Genomic DNA, 18039 nt, shown 5'->3' on the forward strand with positions numbered 1-18039 from the left:
GGATCCAAGAGGCCAGATGCATAGCACAGACAGTGAGGTATGATCGAGAAGAAAGATCAGGTTCAGCGACACAAATCAAAGGCGACGTGGACGACTGATCAACCAATGGAGACCAGACAAACAATGCAACGCGGACAGGCATGGAGCAGCACCGTGGTCCATGATCCCGAGAACAGTTTGAGACATGGAGAGCTATGGAAGAACACGCATGGCTCAACCGATTGATGTGCTACACTAGAATGTTCACAGTTCGAGTGATCCGGTTGCCTTCAACTATTCCTTGGCAATTTTTCTCTGCACTTTGTCATTGGGAACTTCATCACGGGGACCGTACTGGCTGATGACAACAGATGGCTCATCTTTCCCAGAAGAGCAGTCGGTTAGATATCCTTATCAGATTGCCTTCTTGTTGCCCTGTGGTTAGAAAGCTTCGGCTTCGCTAGCTTTATTTACAAGGCATCCTCCAATTTGTGCCAAACCCCTGGCTCACTCTCTTTCATGTGTAAGCCATGTTTTTTCTCTCTCTCCCTGCAAGACAGCATGTTTGCCTTTCCTGCTCTCACTCTGGAGTTGGATACAGGTATGCTCTATTCAGCGAAAGAACGTAGAGATTCTTGCAACAAGTTTGATACGTAGAGGATCTTTGTAAGATAAGAAAGAGGTTCAGGCTTCATTTTCAACGATACGGTCCAATGGATCAAACTAAACAATCTGTCTCTTTCCAGAAGCAGTAAAAAAATAGACAATTATTGGTGTATTTCCCAATCGAAAATGGAACAGTTCTTGTTGCAAAAGGGGATGATACTAATGGTTGAAAAGTATTCTCAGTATCAAGGCTACAATGGACAGTGATATGTGAGCTTACGTCAGGCTTTTCATAGGCATCGTACGTTGACTATAGTATAGCACTAAGGAAACAGAACAATTTGGTTACCCTGGAAGACTAATCCATGCATCGTCAGTGACTTTAAGCTCTTCATGATGACTGTTTGATCGACAGCTTATCAAAAAGAAGCGGATGCTCAATGTTGCTACATGCTCTGTGGCTTCAGAATTTGATCTGTTAAGTGCACGGGGAGGAACAAAAGAAGGCAGATGACTCACTTGGTTTCTGTTTCTGCTTCTTGAAAAGTATAACGAACGCAACCGCGTGACACGACCAAATCAACTGTAAAAAAACGACAAGCCAAAGGTCTTTCTGTATTTTTTTTCCTAGTCTTTCTCCGGTGCCAGTTGCATATTTTATATCAGTTTTGCAGTCGTCGTCGACTCGTAGCTCGTATGTTGAGCCCTTTCACTTCGCTGTCTTCTGAACTCTGTCAGAAGCACGCCTTTCACATTCAAGTTTCAGAAATCTCTCTGGTTCCCTTTGTTTCATATATCTATTATAGGAGAAAAGAAGGCACCATGTTTATTCTTAAGATCACAAAATTATCATGTTAATCTGAAAAAAAAGAATCTAAGACCATTTATTATTATGAACATCTAACAATCTAGATTTAACTAAAGAGTTCGTATCAAATGCAATTAATAAATAGCTAAATTTGGAATTAAAAAATATGGAAGATTAACAGTTTGATTTCTATGCAACTTGGGAAGCAAAATACATAAACAAAAGAGTCCATGTAAAATAAAATTAATAATAAAAGGATTAATTTTTAATTAAAGATTATCGTGATAAAATATTATGACGAGGCTAGCTACGCTATTAGCATGAGCCACTTGCTATGTCCTTGGATTTAGTCTCTCAATGGTTTGATACTTGGATACAGTTTGCAAAAAACTACTATTTGAATATTAAAGATACTCAATGGTTTATCTGATTTAAACAAACCCAAGCGTCCAAATTTCCCTTTATTTCAGTTTGTCGAACGAACGACAGTAGCATGGCAAAATCAGATTATTACACACTTGCCATCTCTTGAACCTTGATGCTCCAACTGCCAACGATTCACCATCAAATCCATGTTTGTACTAACTAGCAACGCATTAATCGATCATGGAGTGGTGTTTATAGAGAACAGCTAGGATGCCATATGAGTTGGGGCCCGAAAAGAAAAGAAGTTGAGCAAGACGGATGCAATAAGTGGCGGATTAGTATTCTAGGTAAGGTGACCTAACTTAATATAATTTAACATGTTAATATAATTAAGTCTAAAATTTATCTTAAAAAACTTGCATACCTATATGTGCTTTAGGCTAGTGCAAATTCTTGAGTGGTCCACGCCCACAGTGCCACCTGCTGGATCCACACTGGATGCAATGCATGTTGCTCCATGATCCAGGACCATGTTCCGGAGAAGAGCTTATGCTCTCCAACATTTGCTACTGTGTGGGTGCTGTTATGTTTCTCAAGCTGTAGACATACACTACGCGCAACTTTAATTGTAAATTTTAACGATCATCTGCAATGGCTCTGATGGCATTTCGTGCATGATTTACCTCGTCAGATCATGCCTGCCTCATGTTATAGTTACAGAAGCCTTTCAGTGAAATAATATCTCCAATTCGAGTTCCTGCTTTTAAAAAAAAGGTGCTTAAAGTTCCTGACTCAAAATGAAGAATACCCATTTCGATTTGTTCGTATTTGGACACCAATAAAATGTGGTTCACAGGAAAGACAAAGGAAAAAAAAAAGAGAAATGAAGAAAATGATAAAACTGACGGACATGGAATCCAGTGACAAGATCGCTCAGTAAAGTTGAGTCCGTCCAGATTTAAACTCTAGGCGCCTCATATTTCCTCTTAAATAATCTCCGTGAAGATTCCGAGAAGGGGCCTGATTTAAAAAAAGAAAAAGAAAATAAGCCTCACGTTCAAGCTGAGCGGCAACACGTCCACGAACCTTCCTGTACCCTTTTGCACAAGTCACGCCCGCCCACTACACGGCTATAACGGGTCCAACTCCAACACCCAAACCCCACTCAATTTAACAACCAACAAACTTTTTTTAAATGAACCATTAGGAAAATTATCTATTATATTAATAAAAAAAGAGTCCAATAAATAAAAACACTTAATTAATTAAAAATATAAATAAAAAATCACATCATAATAAGCAACTACCTATCTAAACTAGATATAATACACCGTAACATTTGATCATCTACCTAACTAAATTAGATATAAGATGATCCATTCTGCTAAAGCAATCCAGTACCGAATGAACCGAATCCACGCCCCAAGGTAACGACGTCAAAGATTAATCAAAGAAACCATCGCTTCAAATTCAAGAAACGAAACAGAAGAAGGTTATTAGTTATTGCCCAAAAAATTAATCATTACTCAAAAAAATAATCGTTGCTAATTACCCCAAAATTTACTAGTGCTAGTACTAATACCTTTTCGCGTTGCCTAATTCCTACCACAAAACCAACACCAAAAAAAAAAAAAAAAACGAGAGCAACAAGAACACCGTCAAAATTTCCACCATCACAAGAAAATATATATGCGGCTCTGAACCCTTCCCGGCCAATTCCATTTCTTTCTTGCTTGCTTCCGGAACTGGCTTTCTTCCCCCTTTCCTCACCTCTGGGTAACCGCCATAACCAAGAACCTAAGCTCACCTTCTCCTACGGCGGCGGCGACGGCGGCTGGTGCTGCACCGGCGGCTCGTGAGATGGAGGACGACTGCGGCGTGGCGGCTGGCAGTGGCGGCGGCGGGAGCTTCGCTAAGAAGCCGTTCCAGTTCGCGCGGTCGCTGACATATCACCACCACCAGGGCCACCGGCCGTCGGCGGCCAAGTGGCGGCGGCACCACCAGGTCGCGTACGAGCCCCGCGCGCGGCCGCAGGCGGTGGTGCTCTACACGACGTCGCTGCGCGGGGTGCGGCGCACGTTTGCGGACTGCTCCGCGGTGCGCGCCATCCTGCGCGGGTTCCGCGTGGCCGTGGACGAGCGGGACGTGTCCATGGACGCCGCGTTCCGGCGGGAACTCCAGGACCTTCTCGCCGCGCGCGGCCGCGCCTTCACGCTCCCGTTGCTGCTCATCGGCGGGCGCCTCGTCGGCGGCGCGGACGAGGTACGGCACCTGCACGAGACCGGGCAGCTCCGGCGGCTCCTTGAGGGCGCCGCCGGCCAGGACCCTGCCTTCGTCTGCGATGCCTGCGGCGGCGTCCGGTTCGTCCCCTGCCTCTCTTGCGGCGGCAGCCGCAAGTTGTTCCTCGAGGAGGAAGATCGCGTTGTACGCTGCGGTGACTGCAACGAGAACGGATTGGTACGCTGCGCTAAATGCTGTTCTTGATCGTCAAAGATGCGATCTTTCCCGTTCCATTCGTGCTAGTAATTAAAGGATTAGAGGTTTTAGAATCAAGAGAAAAACAAAAAAGAGGTACCTTTCGCTTCTTGGCGTGGGATTTGGGTATATCCGATCATTTGGGAATTGGATTGCTTCTTATGGAGAAGAACATATTGTTCTTGGCTCCTTGCTGCAAAATTGTCATACGGTGATGGCAATTGGATAATAAGAACCGAGCTTGTATGTATATATATGTGATATATGGAAGATTGACAATGCTATTAGTTCAATCAATGTAAATATTTAAGTTTGGAGTGATCATTGGCTCGTTTCTTGTCTAGTTCTTGATTTCGCTCTATTATTTCTTGCTAAACTAGTTCTAGATTTGATGTTCTATTTAGAAATAAAAAGAAATACTAAAACTTCATAAAGATATTTTCTTTCTGAGTGCTAGATGCCTAGATGCGCTATATATGCGTGCAGTTCAAAACAATGTGATCTGGAGATGATCCAACTGTACTATGTTAAAACTCCTTTTCTTTTGCATTAACTAAAATAAAGCTCCTTAACTGTAATCATGTTGCCCTTGACTCTTTTCTAACTTAGCCAGTTTTCGTTCCTTTATGGAAGGGCACTAATCTTGAACGTAACTTTGCAGCCACAAGCCCCACATAAAGTCTTTAGGGATTCTTTTCTCAATTCATTCAGAAAAAAACTGTTTGATTGATGCAACTATAAGTTCATTCTGTCTTGCATCATTCGGGCCTACTTGTGTAGTGGAATTAACTAGTTCACTGTTAACATGAAATTTCTTTTTCTTATGATAGACACTCAAGAGAACAAGTAACAAGGGAAATGCTTGGTATAAAGTCTGTTCTGGTTATTTTGTCCAGTACTACAAATGTGCATGTTCCCTGATTAGTTTGTTCACTGAAATTGGGAAGGGGTAAATTCTGGTTACCCTGCTTTCAGTTTATGATGGGGGAATGGACCTAGTTTCCTTAGTTCTCTGGTATCAATTCTAAATGAGGCCTAGTTTCCTTAGTTCTCTGGTTATTTCTGTTTCATAGTTTAATCACACGTGAATCATCTCATGTCTGAGAACAAAATCTCAAGCTCATTCCTCACTCCATGACTTGATTGACACCATTCAAATTTCGAAACCACGTACACAGCCAGATTCATTCGCATTTTATATGCAACCACTACCGTCGTGCCGGCCAGCAGCTGAGCACGCCCTTCGGCCGAGGGAGCGAGAGCCGAGCCGAGAGCGCGCTTTCGCTGTCCGGCGGGGCCAAAAGGTGCGAACATTTATGTTTTTGCTCGATAGAATAATTCAATTTTTGTTTAATAGTACGATTATTACGATTTAATTTCTTGTTTAGTTGGATGAATAGAACTTAGATGAGGTTAAGGATAAGGTTAGATGAGATATAACCATTTATGTTTTGTGGGATGAGGTGATTCAATTTCTTGTTTGATAGCATGGTTAGAGATCTAATTTTTTATTTGGTTCTACGGATATAATTTGGATGGTATTAACCAAAATTTGTAGGTCCTGCTTGTCATATATTTAATTTTTTAATCAAAATATAATCATACGAGATCTTATTTTGTTGATTTAATTACAATAAATACAATAATACCATCAAATCGCAAATCAGATAAACGATTTAGTAGATAATATTATTTAAAGTGTACTAATAAAAAATACCAGAGAATACAAATCACCGGAGTCAATTTCTAAATTATTATTGAACTATGATTCCAAAAATCATATGTACATGTATATTATTATTGAACTATGATTCCAAAAATCACCGGAGTTAATTTCTAAATTTAAACCTGCATCAACTCGAGCAATTGCATTTTGGTTTCTCCGTGTCCTTGTTTCTATGTGCGGCAATTTGAATTTGAATATTTCTGAAATTCGAATCATGTTTAGTTCTTTTCGGCTAATTTCCTAATCCAATTCAATCCTTGAAAATCAATCTTCCAATCCAACTCAAATCAATAATTCAAGGCTAAATTGAGTTATACCTAAATTGACCTTGATCGACTTGAATTTCAATGTCTCTCAAATTTGAATCTCAATCTTGGTCGATTCAGCTAAACCAAAATCCTCTTCTAGCTCAGTCCATCTATAGAGCGGACTCACATATGTATAATATTTTTTATATTTTTATTATTATTTTGTATAAAAGAGTTAATCCGAATATATTATATTTAAGAACGTAAAGACTTTATAAGCTGGTTTGAATCTATCTAATCTAGATTACTGAGACTATCTCTAATCATATTCTCTATTTTATTTTTTTCTGATTTTTTTTACCATTCTCATTCTTTTTATTTTTTCTCATCTCCAACAATTTCACTTAAAAGTGAACCGTGAAAGGAAATGAGAGAATTTTGGGCTTGATGGAATGAGAGAGAATCCCTTCGTAAAGGAAATCATGAAGTAAAGCCATTGGAGCCCCAAAAGAAACGAGAATTACTTCGCGAAGGAAAACCGTTGAAGATGTTCTAAGATACTACTAAACTCACCACATCGGAACACTTAGATCATATAGGTTAAAACCAGAAATAATAATGGACCAGGGTATTATATTCTCCCTCTTCAAGGCTGACACCCTTGGTAGCTTACTGCTTACACTATAGACAAACACTACGATCTCCCCTCGGTGCCACGCCATGCTATGTCCCATCTACGGATCGACACGCATGCACTCATGCAGCGAGAGTTGGCTTTGAATAAAAATTCGCTTACAGCACAATCCATTCGTAGGACGGACTCGTATACGTATAACACCATGTTTACATTTTTATCCTCGATCCGTGTAAAAAGATTAATCCGAAGATGTTATATTTGAAACACAAAGACTTCTAAATTAATCTAAATCTATCTAAATTATCAAGATGATAAGTAAAACTATCGTACTAAAACATTTGGATCGTACGGATCGAAACTAGACAGATGTATTACCATATGTTCCTTCCTAAAACTGTTATTCTTGCGATCTAAAAGCGAATACGCGTGTTCTCTTGGACAGGAGAGGATGCATGCAACGGAGGTCAGTGTCTCATAGCTTGCGATATAACTATACGAGAGTCCACTCTATCTTCTACATAATTAAGACGCACATAACTCAAAGCACTAAAAACAAATAAAAAGTCCAGAAACAAAGATCAAACACTGTCTGATACAAGTGAAAACTGAAACCGTGGGAAAATTAATGATCTCGACACCTATAGCTCTCTAACTTCTGTCATCGTTCGAAATGGTGCCTCCACTTCTTTTTGGTTTGATCGTTCTCTTTCCTGAAAATTTGGGTACAACTGTCCTCACACACAACAAAACCAAACATCGCAGTGAAGAATATTTTCCGAAATGAGCTGAACTTGCACTTGCGCTCCGGATTAACCGCAGTCGCTGCGGCTCAACTAGCTACCTTGCGAGATAAGCTTTTGCAGGTGACTTTTTTAATAAGGGAATGTTTTTATTCCGACCTTACATAAGACATGTACATAGCCATCTATTATTACATTGAGCAAATGGCAAAAGTAATAGAAAACCAAACATAAACATGATCAAAAACCAACTTTAACGATGGAGCCTCCTAAGTAAATATCTATCCATGCTTGGTGAAAATCTTTATTATCATAGTCTCCAGAATACGGCACGCTCACTTTATTTGTTGCCTTGCCTCCTCCTTTTGTAGCAAGTACCATTGTCGAATCCAATACGTTCTCATAAAGATTACCTGCATATAAGTGTTTGACTTTGATTTGTCAAAAACAATTTTATTCCTAGTTAGCCAAATGACACAACATAAAGCACTTGCTCCAATCAAAATTTAGGATTTCAACTTTTGGTTCATATTGCATAACCAGTCATCAAAAACATGTGAAATACTTTTTAGAGGTGAAATACCAAAAGCAATCTTCACCACTCTCCAAATGAACTTGGCAAACTAACAATCAAAAAACAGATGTTAGATAATCTTCTTACTATTAAAAAACAACATTGGACACTACCATACCAGTTTTGCTTAAAAAGGTTATCTTTTGTGAGAGTGACCCCAAAGGAAAACCTAGATTTTTAACTTCCACGAAAAATAATATGTACCATTGAAACCCTTTTCATCAAAATGTTGTGTATAGATTATACCGTAAAAGTTTCAAAAGGTTGCATTGACCATTTAAACACATCCTTTTGATCATTAAGACGCACAAAAGCCAACTTTGAAAAAAAATTCCAGCAATCTAAATTAGCCATACTAGAGCCATACGAAAGGATATATTAAAGGGTTATGACTTTAACACATCTGCAACAGTTATATTTTTCTTTCTAGCTATCCTGTATAGATGTGGGTAAAGATCTCAAAAACTTGATCTTCCAAGCCAAGAATCTTCCTAAAATCTAATTTGAGTACCATTGTTAAGATGAAAAGATCCCAATCTTAAGAATTGATCTTTGACCTTCATAAGGCCCGACCAAAAATGGGAATCACCAGTTTTCTATGTCACCTCGTCTATTATTTTATTCTATAAATATTTTTTCCTCAGCAATCGTTGCCACATCCCATCTTCATTTATAAGCTTGAAAAGCCATTTACTAAGCAAGCATTTATTGTAGACATCAATATTTTTTATACCTAAGCCACTCTGGTCTTTAGGTCTACATAAGATTCCCCATTTCATCAGGCGGTACTTTTTTCTTGTGTTCATTGCTTTGCCAAAAGATTCTTGATCTATAGTAATCTAATTTCTTATGAATTCTGCGAGGAACTAAAAAAGGACAACATGTACATCATAATGCTACTTAAATTTGAATTAATCGGAACTAAACATCCCCCAACAGTCAAAAGTTTGCCTTTCAAGCTACTCAATTTCTTTTAAAATATATTCCCTATTATTCACCGATCTTTATTGCTTATCTTTCTATGATACATAGGGATACCAAGATATCTAAACAGGGAAGGCCTACACTACGAAATTGACCCGAATATCTAAACAGGGAACCCTCGCCACGACGGTTTGGAACTCGGTGGTGCTCGTTATCCTTCGGAGAATCTGGGTCTTGGAAACCTAAAGGTGTCTCAAGGCATAGATGAAAACCTGCGCTCTATTCTCTCTAAGGTAGAGCGGAAGATGAGGGCACGTAATCGTGCCGTCGTTCCCCTGGACAGCAACGCGAGGGCCCGGGGAGCCTGCTGGAATCCGAACTTGCATCGCACACACAGTTCCATAAAAAAAGTTCATGTTTGTTCACGAGACCATGTGTCCTCTTGTACAGGTTGACAGTTTGAGATGCGCATGTCGACCCACTGCTCCCATTTCCCGGGGCGCTCGCTCAACGTCTGCCGCCGGCTCTGCGGTCACCTCGGACGGAGGAAATGGCTCGACGAGTCACGAGTAAAAAAGTATTCAAACTTCCGGATCTTGATTCCAGATTGCGCAGCGTCTGAATCTCACATGAGCACGCGACATGCACATCGATCGTCCTTCAGTTAAACACCCAGTGCCGTTGGTGCTGCAAACACGCTTGAGAAAACAAAGGCGGTAATTTCTTCGAATACGGGGAACACACTAACAGGGGCAGTAAATTCAGTGACACAGTCTCAAACCTCACCAGCATGCAAATACCTGTTGCTACAGATTTATGAGTGCTAGTTCATTGACCAGAGTTCAGAAACAATGGTGGTCTGACATAGAATGAGTCTCATACAGAGGAGCCGAGCTACATCACTTACATTTCACGAGTCGCCGTCAAGATTCGCCTACAGCGGCGCTATGGTCAACTCTTGACTCTTCAGAGGTTCAAAGCAAAGAGAGATTTGCCTTAATTTGGTTCTACAACAGTGCCACGAGATAACCATCCATAAATAACAAATTTTAACTACCAGCTAAGACAGTCTACAGGATTACAAGTCCTAGTTTCTAGCATCAATTCGCATACGCATAAGTTCTGATTCATCATGGATCCATGCTTCATGGCTGCCAAGAGGAACAGATGCATTTGGCTGCTGCAATTCACTGCTCCTTCCAGATTCTCCCAGTGACCCGCAGTTTGAGCTCCTTCCTGTCGCCACCGGAGAAGAACAAGGCCATGTTCCGCTGGATGATGAGTCCGTCGTAGCTGTCCCGAACTTTCCTGTGGCTGTCTCTGATGCTTCGAGGGACGCCTTGCCATGTCATCTTACGACCACTGCCTCCAACCTCGAGACTGTAGCTGTACTTCTTAGCATCAGCGTCGTCTCCCATGAACCGGAGGAAGGCAATGTAGACAGGTGCCATGCCCAACTGGAATGCCTCGAAGTGCAGACAGAAGTACTGGCCAAAGCAGCTGAAAACCTGGAGGATGATTCTGTAATTAGCTAACCACATACTAGTTACCATGGAAAGGAAAAACACAAGACAGGCTTCAAATGGTAGTATAATCATATTCTACTTCTACCCAAAGAAAGGTGACAGAACTGATGATGGCAAGCGTTCACTTTGTGTGAGTAGTTAGTATCATAAGTGATAGATCTAATAATGGTTAGCTAGTAATACTGATAGATGTGCACTTGGTTAACAATCGGAAAAGAAACACTAGCATAGTGTTAAGATCCAGGTCAATCGGAATCTACATAGGCAAAATTATCCCAGAGATTCGGGTCAATCAGAATTTCATGTTTACAAAAAAAAAATGGCATCCTATAACTACACTGAGAATTAAGATCCAGGTCAATCAGTACATGTAAGAAAATACAAAAAACATGAAGTACAGAGCTTGATGAGCATTACCGTGAGCATCCAGGTGGCATTCTCAACTTCATGAGGATTTGATTTGACATAACGATGATTGAAAGTGCTTCCATTGTGCATGTCAACCTTATGGTCATCTTTCAAGTGATTTACTAAATATGGAATGTCACCAGTAACTGTGCAGTCAGATCCAGCATACGGACAGGTATAGGGTCTGTATTGGCATTGTGATTCATGTTTCAGCTTGCAATAGTAAGGGTATATGCCCAAGCACCCAAAGTTCTGGTACTTGCATGGAAGTTCTAGCGATGCAGCCACCTTCTCCAGAGCAAGACATCTTATGTTACCCAGTTCATGCCTGCATGTTGGGCAGCGATTATGAACCCTTGGCTTGCATCCAGAACACAGAGTATGTCCGTTGGAGCACTGCACAAACACATGTGAAAACATAGCTGAAGAATAAGCATACAAACTCAACTTGCTTTTTTAGGGCTTAAGATTATGCAGTTACGTTCAATATAATGGACCATACCAAATGTCAGAGTCCGTCCAAAAAGAATCATTTGAAAAGAAACAATCTATATGATATCACAGACAATGTGAAAAATGAAAAGGAGCAATTGAAGTGTGTATGTTCAACCATTTTAAACAGTGACTGATTGGTCGATTGTTGGCAATTTCTTCGTAAAAAGTAATTAAAAAAGAAAGCCTATCTGCAAATTCTCGACTGCATATACTCTACCTAAACTAGAACTCTATCCCAAATTCCCAACATTCATATATATTGACATACAGATGGCATTTGAAAAATACTAGAACAAGGACAGAATATTGAAAGTAGATGCTTGACTAAATGTAATTGAAGTTAGTGAGAAGCTGTACCTGATGAATTGGAGGATACATGGCACTCAAACACACAGGGCATTCCAGTAGCTCACGCACATTGCCATAGCTTGTCACATTTGGTTCTGGTGAATGCTGGATAAGATCACCAACAAGTTCAGTGACATCCAACATCTCATTCTTTGTAGGATCAGTAACCTCCGCATGGCTATCATCAATATAAGTAACTGATGCCATGGGGAAACCTCTAGGTCCAGAACCCTATTTGGAGGAAAAGGAGAGCAGGAGGGGAAAAATTAGGCATGTAAGTTAACAAGAAAAGATCAAAAAAAGTTTGAAGCAGATTTTTTATCATTCACAATAATCGTTGAAGATAATAAATAAACCATTGACTAATCAAATTGCATCACTTTCTTTTGGATGCAGAAAACTATAGTTCATTTGCTAATCCCCAAGGCAATAATAATATAATTGGACTACACTTAAGACAGAACACTAGTGAAATGAATATCATGGGCGTGCATGGGTTTGGACCTTACATGAAGCTTTGGAGATCTGACCTAATACGACAATGTTTTGAAAGCAGGAATTCCAAAAGAAACAGTTCGGACGGGAAGAATTCACACACTCCAAACATGGCCTAAGATTTGTTACTACACACAGAAAAGTGTCATGATGCCTTGTATATGCCCAGAACTTTCAAGTGACCATTTTAAACAAAAAAAAAAACCCAAAGATTTCCAGTACCCACTCAGTTTAAATTTTTTAGACATTCATTTGCTTACAGTTTGAATAAATATTTGAATCAATTCTTTTCAGCAGGTACTCGCTATACCTATATTTTGCTGACAAGTGAGGTTAAAGAGGAAATTGCACGAACAATCGATAGCCATAACCTCAGTTAAAAAAATATATCACTTCCCAAATATAGCAAAGAACAAGAAAGCTTCGTTTATCAGTTAATCTAGGCCCAATTGATTCACTGGAAGGAGCAAGAGGAATGCAGGTCTGAGGAGAACAAAGATGTAAGGGGTGGAAAGTTGGTGGAGGCAAATGATGTAGTGGTAGAACATGAAAGGGAAAAGGGGTACCACTTCCATCAACCTCCACTACACCATGTATTGCTCCAAAAGCAGATGGCCGGCAGCTGCTTACAGTTGCAATCAACCACCCAAACACGAAAGGCAATTCATCACATTAGGTTTGTTTCCTCCTCATGTAAAGAATCTAAGCAACACATAGTATCCCTCATAATTGCCAATTGACAGAAACCATTAATTTTGGCAGTGGGAATACAGAAACAGTGGACCAGCAAAATTATGGCAACGTGGTGCCAGAAAGATATAGGCATCACTCTACCTACAAGATTAGCAAATCATGACTTGAAAGCTAATGTATTTTTAGAGAAGGAAAACAGAAGTTAACATGGCCTGAGCCTATTAAACCTTTTCATCAAATTGTAGACACATGAACAATTATGATCTACTATGGTTGCACATCATCGCAAGTTTAAATGTCTAATAAAGCACCAAAAAGGTAATAATTCAAATATCAGTCTTTTAAAAATATAAAACAGTCTCACACCTGACACACTCACACAAATTATAGTGCTAAAGCTAAGATAAGAAAATAAAAGCTTCTGACAAGCACCGCCAAGAGATCCAAAGAATGTAGTAATGATTATCAACCGTAGCTCGCAATACATTTTCTCCGAATAAAAGCACACACTAATCGGGAAAAGCAGTTTTTCAACCAAGAAAATCACACATCTTGACATGAAGATAGTACCCGATCAGTCCCAAAGCCGCCAACTTCCCAAAACCTAGCAAAAATCTCAATCAGCAACCACCAGGCGCGCACTACGCACCCGCACTTCCGATCTCACGCCCACATCTGAACAAAACCGAACTGAGAACCTCAGGAGCATCTCACAATCCTCCCCCTAAAAAAAAAAAAAAAAAATCCAACCTTTTACATTTCCCCCGAAACGGCTAGATCCCCACTAAAAACAACGAAACAGAACAAGCGAGAACAGTTGCATCACCTCAGAGGGTAGGCGCGATCGAAGTGAGATACCAAAACGAAGGATTCGATCTCCGGCGGTTGGGCTTTGGCGTGATGCCACTGTGTTGAAGGGTTCGAGAGAGGAGGCAATAGCGTTCGAATTAAAGCCTCTTTCTCCCTCCGAATTCTCAGAGAGTTATGGGTGTCTTTTTTTTCCCTCCTCGGGGTTTGGAAGCAGGGGTTTATAAGTAACACAAGTGTCTTTTTTTTTTACTGTATTTTCGTGTTACTGTCCATAAGTGTGTGGGGAGTGTGGTCCTTCTTGATGCAGATAATGCAGCAATCAATCAATTGTAAAAACGAATTACTCCATTTTTTCCGAATTCTTAAATGCAGAAAAGGGGTAAATGAAGACTGAAAATCCACTGATTTTTAGTACTCATATCTTATAGTCAAAATCTCGTGTCAAAAACCATGAAACGTTAATACCTTGTTCTTTTGTGATGTTCTGTTTATTTATTTTTTTTGAACGCAATGTTATGTCTATTGAATTTTACAGTTTGTAGTCGAGGTCGCCTCAACTTGGGACATCATCAGAAACATGGTGAACTGAAAGTAGAAGCCAGCTTTGGCGACTCTGAAGACAAGAGCCAGCTTTAGCAGAGCGCACATCCAGACACTGAACAAAAAGCAAACGAAATTTGAATCATCCAATGAAACGTACCGTTCCAAGAATGAAACAAGAACGGATGAGATGTGTTGACCTGTTTTGAGCTAGGCAGCAGTTAGTGTGGCAGACGCGTACACCTGAAAATGTAAATTGCTTACTGGTCCACTGGTCTGAGACAACCGTTGCAACTTGTTTAAATTGATACTGTCAAGCTCACCACAAGTTTCTCTATTAAAAATAAAGGACACGATTAACTAGAACGGATCCAGCCTCCGTTCACCTCACTCTTTTTTTTACTCCACTTAACCGTTGTTTTACTTCTTCTGAACAAGCAGTAACAAGGACAAAATACAGCACACAATTGTACATTTTAGTAACTCTGGGACAGTTTTCAACCTATTGTACCAATAAAAGGACAGCGGCCGCTGTGTACAGCCTGAGCGATTATGCATTTACGTTCAACAGTATCTGGTCAACATGGCTTCAATCGCCACTGCTTCAGTTCAGACATGAAATATGTCGTGCTGTCAGTCCTGTCTCAATGAACAACAATGAAACACCCAACTCCTTAAAATCACATGTACAGTAACAGTATACGCCCGGTGATTAACAGAACTTCACTGTAAATCTGAAGGACATCCAGTACCTGATTCTTGCCTCAACAACACCACAACACAACAGGTCAGTAAGTGTTACATGGCCACCGATCTTTCAAGTAGAATTAGCAGGGTAAAGCCCGAATGTCTTCATCGTTCAAGCACATGAAGATCACAATCGGCCAATCAATAACCTGGGCTGCCGATCCACGAACTGGGGTAAATTTTATCAGTGACAACTCAGCTAATTTATACACTCTACCAAACTCTTCAAGGTTGACTTCCAAATAGCAGCATGTTCCTTGTTGATTCAAACATCATGTAGTCATTATGAGTTACAAACTTACAACAAACAAGAGAGCCACATGAGTTTGCCAAACGCTAGAATGATACAGATACTGAAGTACAAGAATACAACAGCTTATTGCTAGTGTACAGGCATTTCTACTTTTCTCCTACTTCAAACCAGAAGAAAACAGAGCTGCGGGAATAGATGGCCCGCACACGCTGTAGTGCCAATGTTCCATTGGTCCTGATGGCCTTCGCACCCCCTTCAATTCGGGTGCGAACAACAGTTACACCGTGCCCTTGCTCCTTGAGTGATGAAAATGAGTTGCACTCAATAGCTGTGCTGATTATCGGAAATGACAGATAGTCCAGAGGGTTTTGCTCACACTGCAGCAAACACTCCTCAATAGTCAATCTACCACTTCGATGCAGCAAGCAGCATCCAAGTTCCGCTCTAATAGTCAAATTTGCAATCTTGCATGTTGAAAGGAACTCCAACGCACTAGATAGCCCATTGAAAGAAAACATAGGTAAGACTGAGATACTGTATGAAAAAAAAATGGCAACACAACCACGACAATATAACAGTTTGCAAGCTCAGCATTTTCTGAAGCAAACCAAACTTACACTACTACCTCAATTTAGTAGAAAAAGACAAGGACCTTGAAACTACAACCATGTCCACTCAACTATCAGGCAGATATAACCTTGAGGCAAGCATATCTAGATAAAGTTTTCTTTTCACCACTGTGGCACAGCATAAATCATGGATGCACAGAGTCAATTATACTGAAGAGCAGCCGCACTTAGCATAAACAAACCTAATCTTCATGCTGCTAGTGTAAAGCTACAGGAAGACTCATCATCCAAGTCGGAGCAGGAAAGGTGAAGTCAGTCAAGTTAAGAACATGAAGGGATAATCGATCTTGTAGAGATGGACCATTATAGTAACTTCATAAAATGATCAGGGAGCAGCAGAAGAGGGCAGGGAGGAAAAGTAAAAAGTACCAGAATAGATAGCCACAGAAGAAAAAAACTTACTTGTCGGAGCCACGCGAACAGGTTAATACAGTGTCATCAGGAAGTGCACCCCCGCCAATCTGATGGAACAGTAAACGACAAACATGGGTTCCCAGTTGCACCCACAAAAAAAAAATGGGTTGGTGCAGCAAGCAGGGAGCATTCATCAGAGCAAATCTCCGTTGAGATCTTCAGGATTCAGGAACATGGATGGCGAAACTTACAATGCAAATAGGCTTCTTTATTTGGATATTGCACGCAACATGGGTACCACCAGCAGCGATAAGAATGGTGTCGCCAGGCCTTGAACAAGGTAAATGGAGTTCAGCCATAAAATCTTCTATACACAATGAAAATTAAGAGAGGGAAAACAAACCTAGCAGCAGAAACAGCAGCTTCAAGGTTTGGATAGACTCCAGGCTCCATCACATCTCTGATTGGCCTCTCAACACGCAACCATAACCGAGGGTGACAAGCAAGGAAGCGCCATCTGTGGCAAACGAGGGCGGTGTTATACCTATCTGCAGGTTCAACAATGAAATTGCTAAAAGGAGCTCATCTTAAAGCACAACAGCAGTGACAAAAAATATATAAGAAGGATTGCCACAACAAACAACGAAGGCAAAGATATAGATACTTAAAAGCAAGAAAACTTCAAATTTCAAACATATCAACTTTAGATGACTCTTAAGTCTTACCACGAATCAATCAACTTACAAACATAGAAATTTCTATCATACTGATTCACCTAGTGGTATAGTAAGTTAGTAACTATTTAAAAATATTTCTTTGAAACGATTGTCTGAGAACAAGCCACATTTTACAAGAACAATCATCTGAGCGAAAGCTACATTTCGCAAGAACCTGACAGTATGACGGCATGTGGCAAGGTAAGCACAAATTAAAGCTTCCTCAATTTCTAGATATATGATACCCAAACACCAAATAGATCGCTACCAAATTATACCAATTTGCACAACAAGGGAAACACGCCATCAAACTATCTGCTTCAACGAACCACTACGCAATAAACCGTGTGAACGTTTATTGCCATCTTCATATTTTTGCCCAAGACCGCACGGCAATTGCATAACTGCAGCCAACCGAGCATCAACTTAAGGAAACAGCACAAGAATCTATAAAAAATCCGCAATCCCACAGATTTGTCACCCTGCGCGCATCAAATTACTATCCAGCTCAACAGATCTTCCCGACATCCAATCTTGCTCCCGAAAACAAAAAAGGTCAAAATCCAATTTTGACCCATTCTTCTTCGCTTCCGCCACGAATCCTCAATGAATTAGGAACGCGAGTTGAGTTCCTAACAGTTCCGGATTAGCCCCTCGATTGCTTCTCCTAGGAAGGTGTGGAAGCATAAGATTTGGAGAGCGAATCGAACCTGGGATTGGGCTGAGGAAGCTGAAGATATGCATGAGACAGCCGTCGTCCAGGCTGTTCACCGGCGAAATCAGCTCCTCCCCCGCCGCGCGCCGGCGCTTCCCCATTTCTCTCTCCCCTTCGGGAGAGGTAGGTTGGCGACGGTGAGGGCACGGCTACACGGGATATCTCACATCACGCCCGGATTTCACCCCCTTATCTGTGGGCCCTTCCTGCAGAGCTAGCCACTTCGG

At 40.6% G+C, this 18039-nt stretch overlaps 3 protein-coding genes across 5 annotated transcripts; 1 reads left to right on the forward strand and 2 right to left on the reverse strand.

Moving 5' to 3' along the window:
* Nucleotides 1–3448: 3448 nt before the first annotated feature.
* Nucleotides 3449–4558, forward strand: LOC133893662 (uncharacterized protein At5g39865-like). The gene has a single exon (XM_062334750.1). The coding sequence runs from the start codon at nucleotides 3620–3622 to the stop codon at nucleotides 4241–4243; it is 624 nt and encodes a 207-aa protein (XP_062190734.1). The 5' UTR covers nucleotides 3449–3619; the 3' UTR covers nucleotides 4244–4558.
* Nucleotides 4559–9968: 5410 nt separating this feature from the next.
* LOC133892703 (E3 ubiquitin-protein ligase DIS1-like) lies at nucleotides 9969–14105 on the reverse strand. 3 transcript variants are annotated; one of them, XM_062333620.1, is made up of 5 exons: nucleotides 13875–14105; nucleotides 13619–13772; nucleotides 11870–12091; nucleotides 11027–11413; nucleotides 9969–10591 (listed from the first exon to the last, which is right to left on the reverse strand). In XM_062333620.1, the coding sequence occupies exons 3-5, from the start codon at nucleotides 12065–12067 to the stop codon at nucleotides 10271–10273; spliced, it is 906 nt and encodes a 301-aa protein (XP_062189604.1). In that variant the 5' UTR covers nucleotides 12068–12091; nucleotides 13619–13772; nucleotides 13875–14105; the 3' UTR covers nucleotides 9969–10270. The 3 variants fall into 3 exon arrangements, with proteins under 3 accessions (XP_062189604.1, XP_062189603.1, XP_062189602.1); XM_062333619.1 differs by lacking the exon at nucleotides 13619–13772 and having other exon boundaries at nucleotides 13875–14094; XM_062333618.1 differs by lacking the exons at nucleotides 13619–13772; nucleotides 13875–14105 and adding an exon at nucleotides 12922–13289.
* A 1271-nt stretch (nucleotides 14106–15376) lies between these two features.
* On the reverse strand, nucleotides 15377–18039 carry LOC133892705 (F-box protein SKIP5-like). The gene is made up of 5 exons (XM_062333621.1): nucleotides 17808–18039; nucleotides 16785–16929; nucleotides 16633–16711; nucleotides 16430–16488; nucleotides 15377–15890 (listed from the first exon to the last, which is right to left on the reverse strand). The coding sequence occupies exons 1-5, from the start codon at nucleotides 17911–17913 to the stop codon at nucleotides 15545–15547; spliced, it is 735 nt and encodes a 244-aa protein (XP_062189605.1). The 5' UTR covers nucleotides 17914–18039; the 3' UTR covers nucleotides 15377–15544.

Source organism: Phragmites australis, chromosome 15, assembly GCF_958298935.1.
Source record: "Phragmites australis chromosome 15, lpPhrAust1.1, whole genome shotgun sequence".
Lineage (NCBI taxonomy): Eukaryota > Viridiplantae > Streptophyta > Magnoliopsida > Poales > Poaceae > Phragmites > Phragmites australis.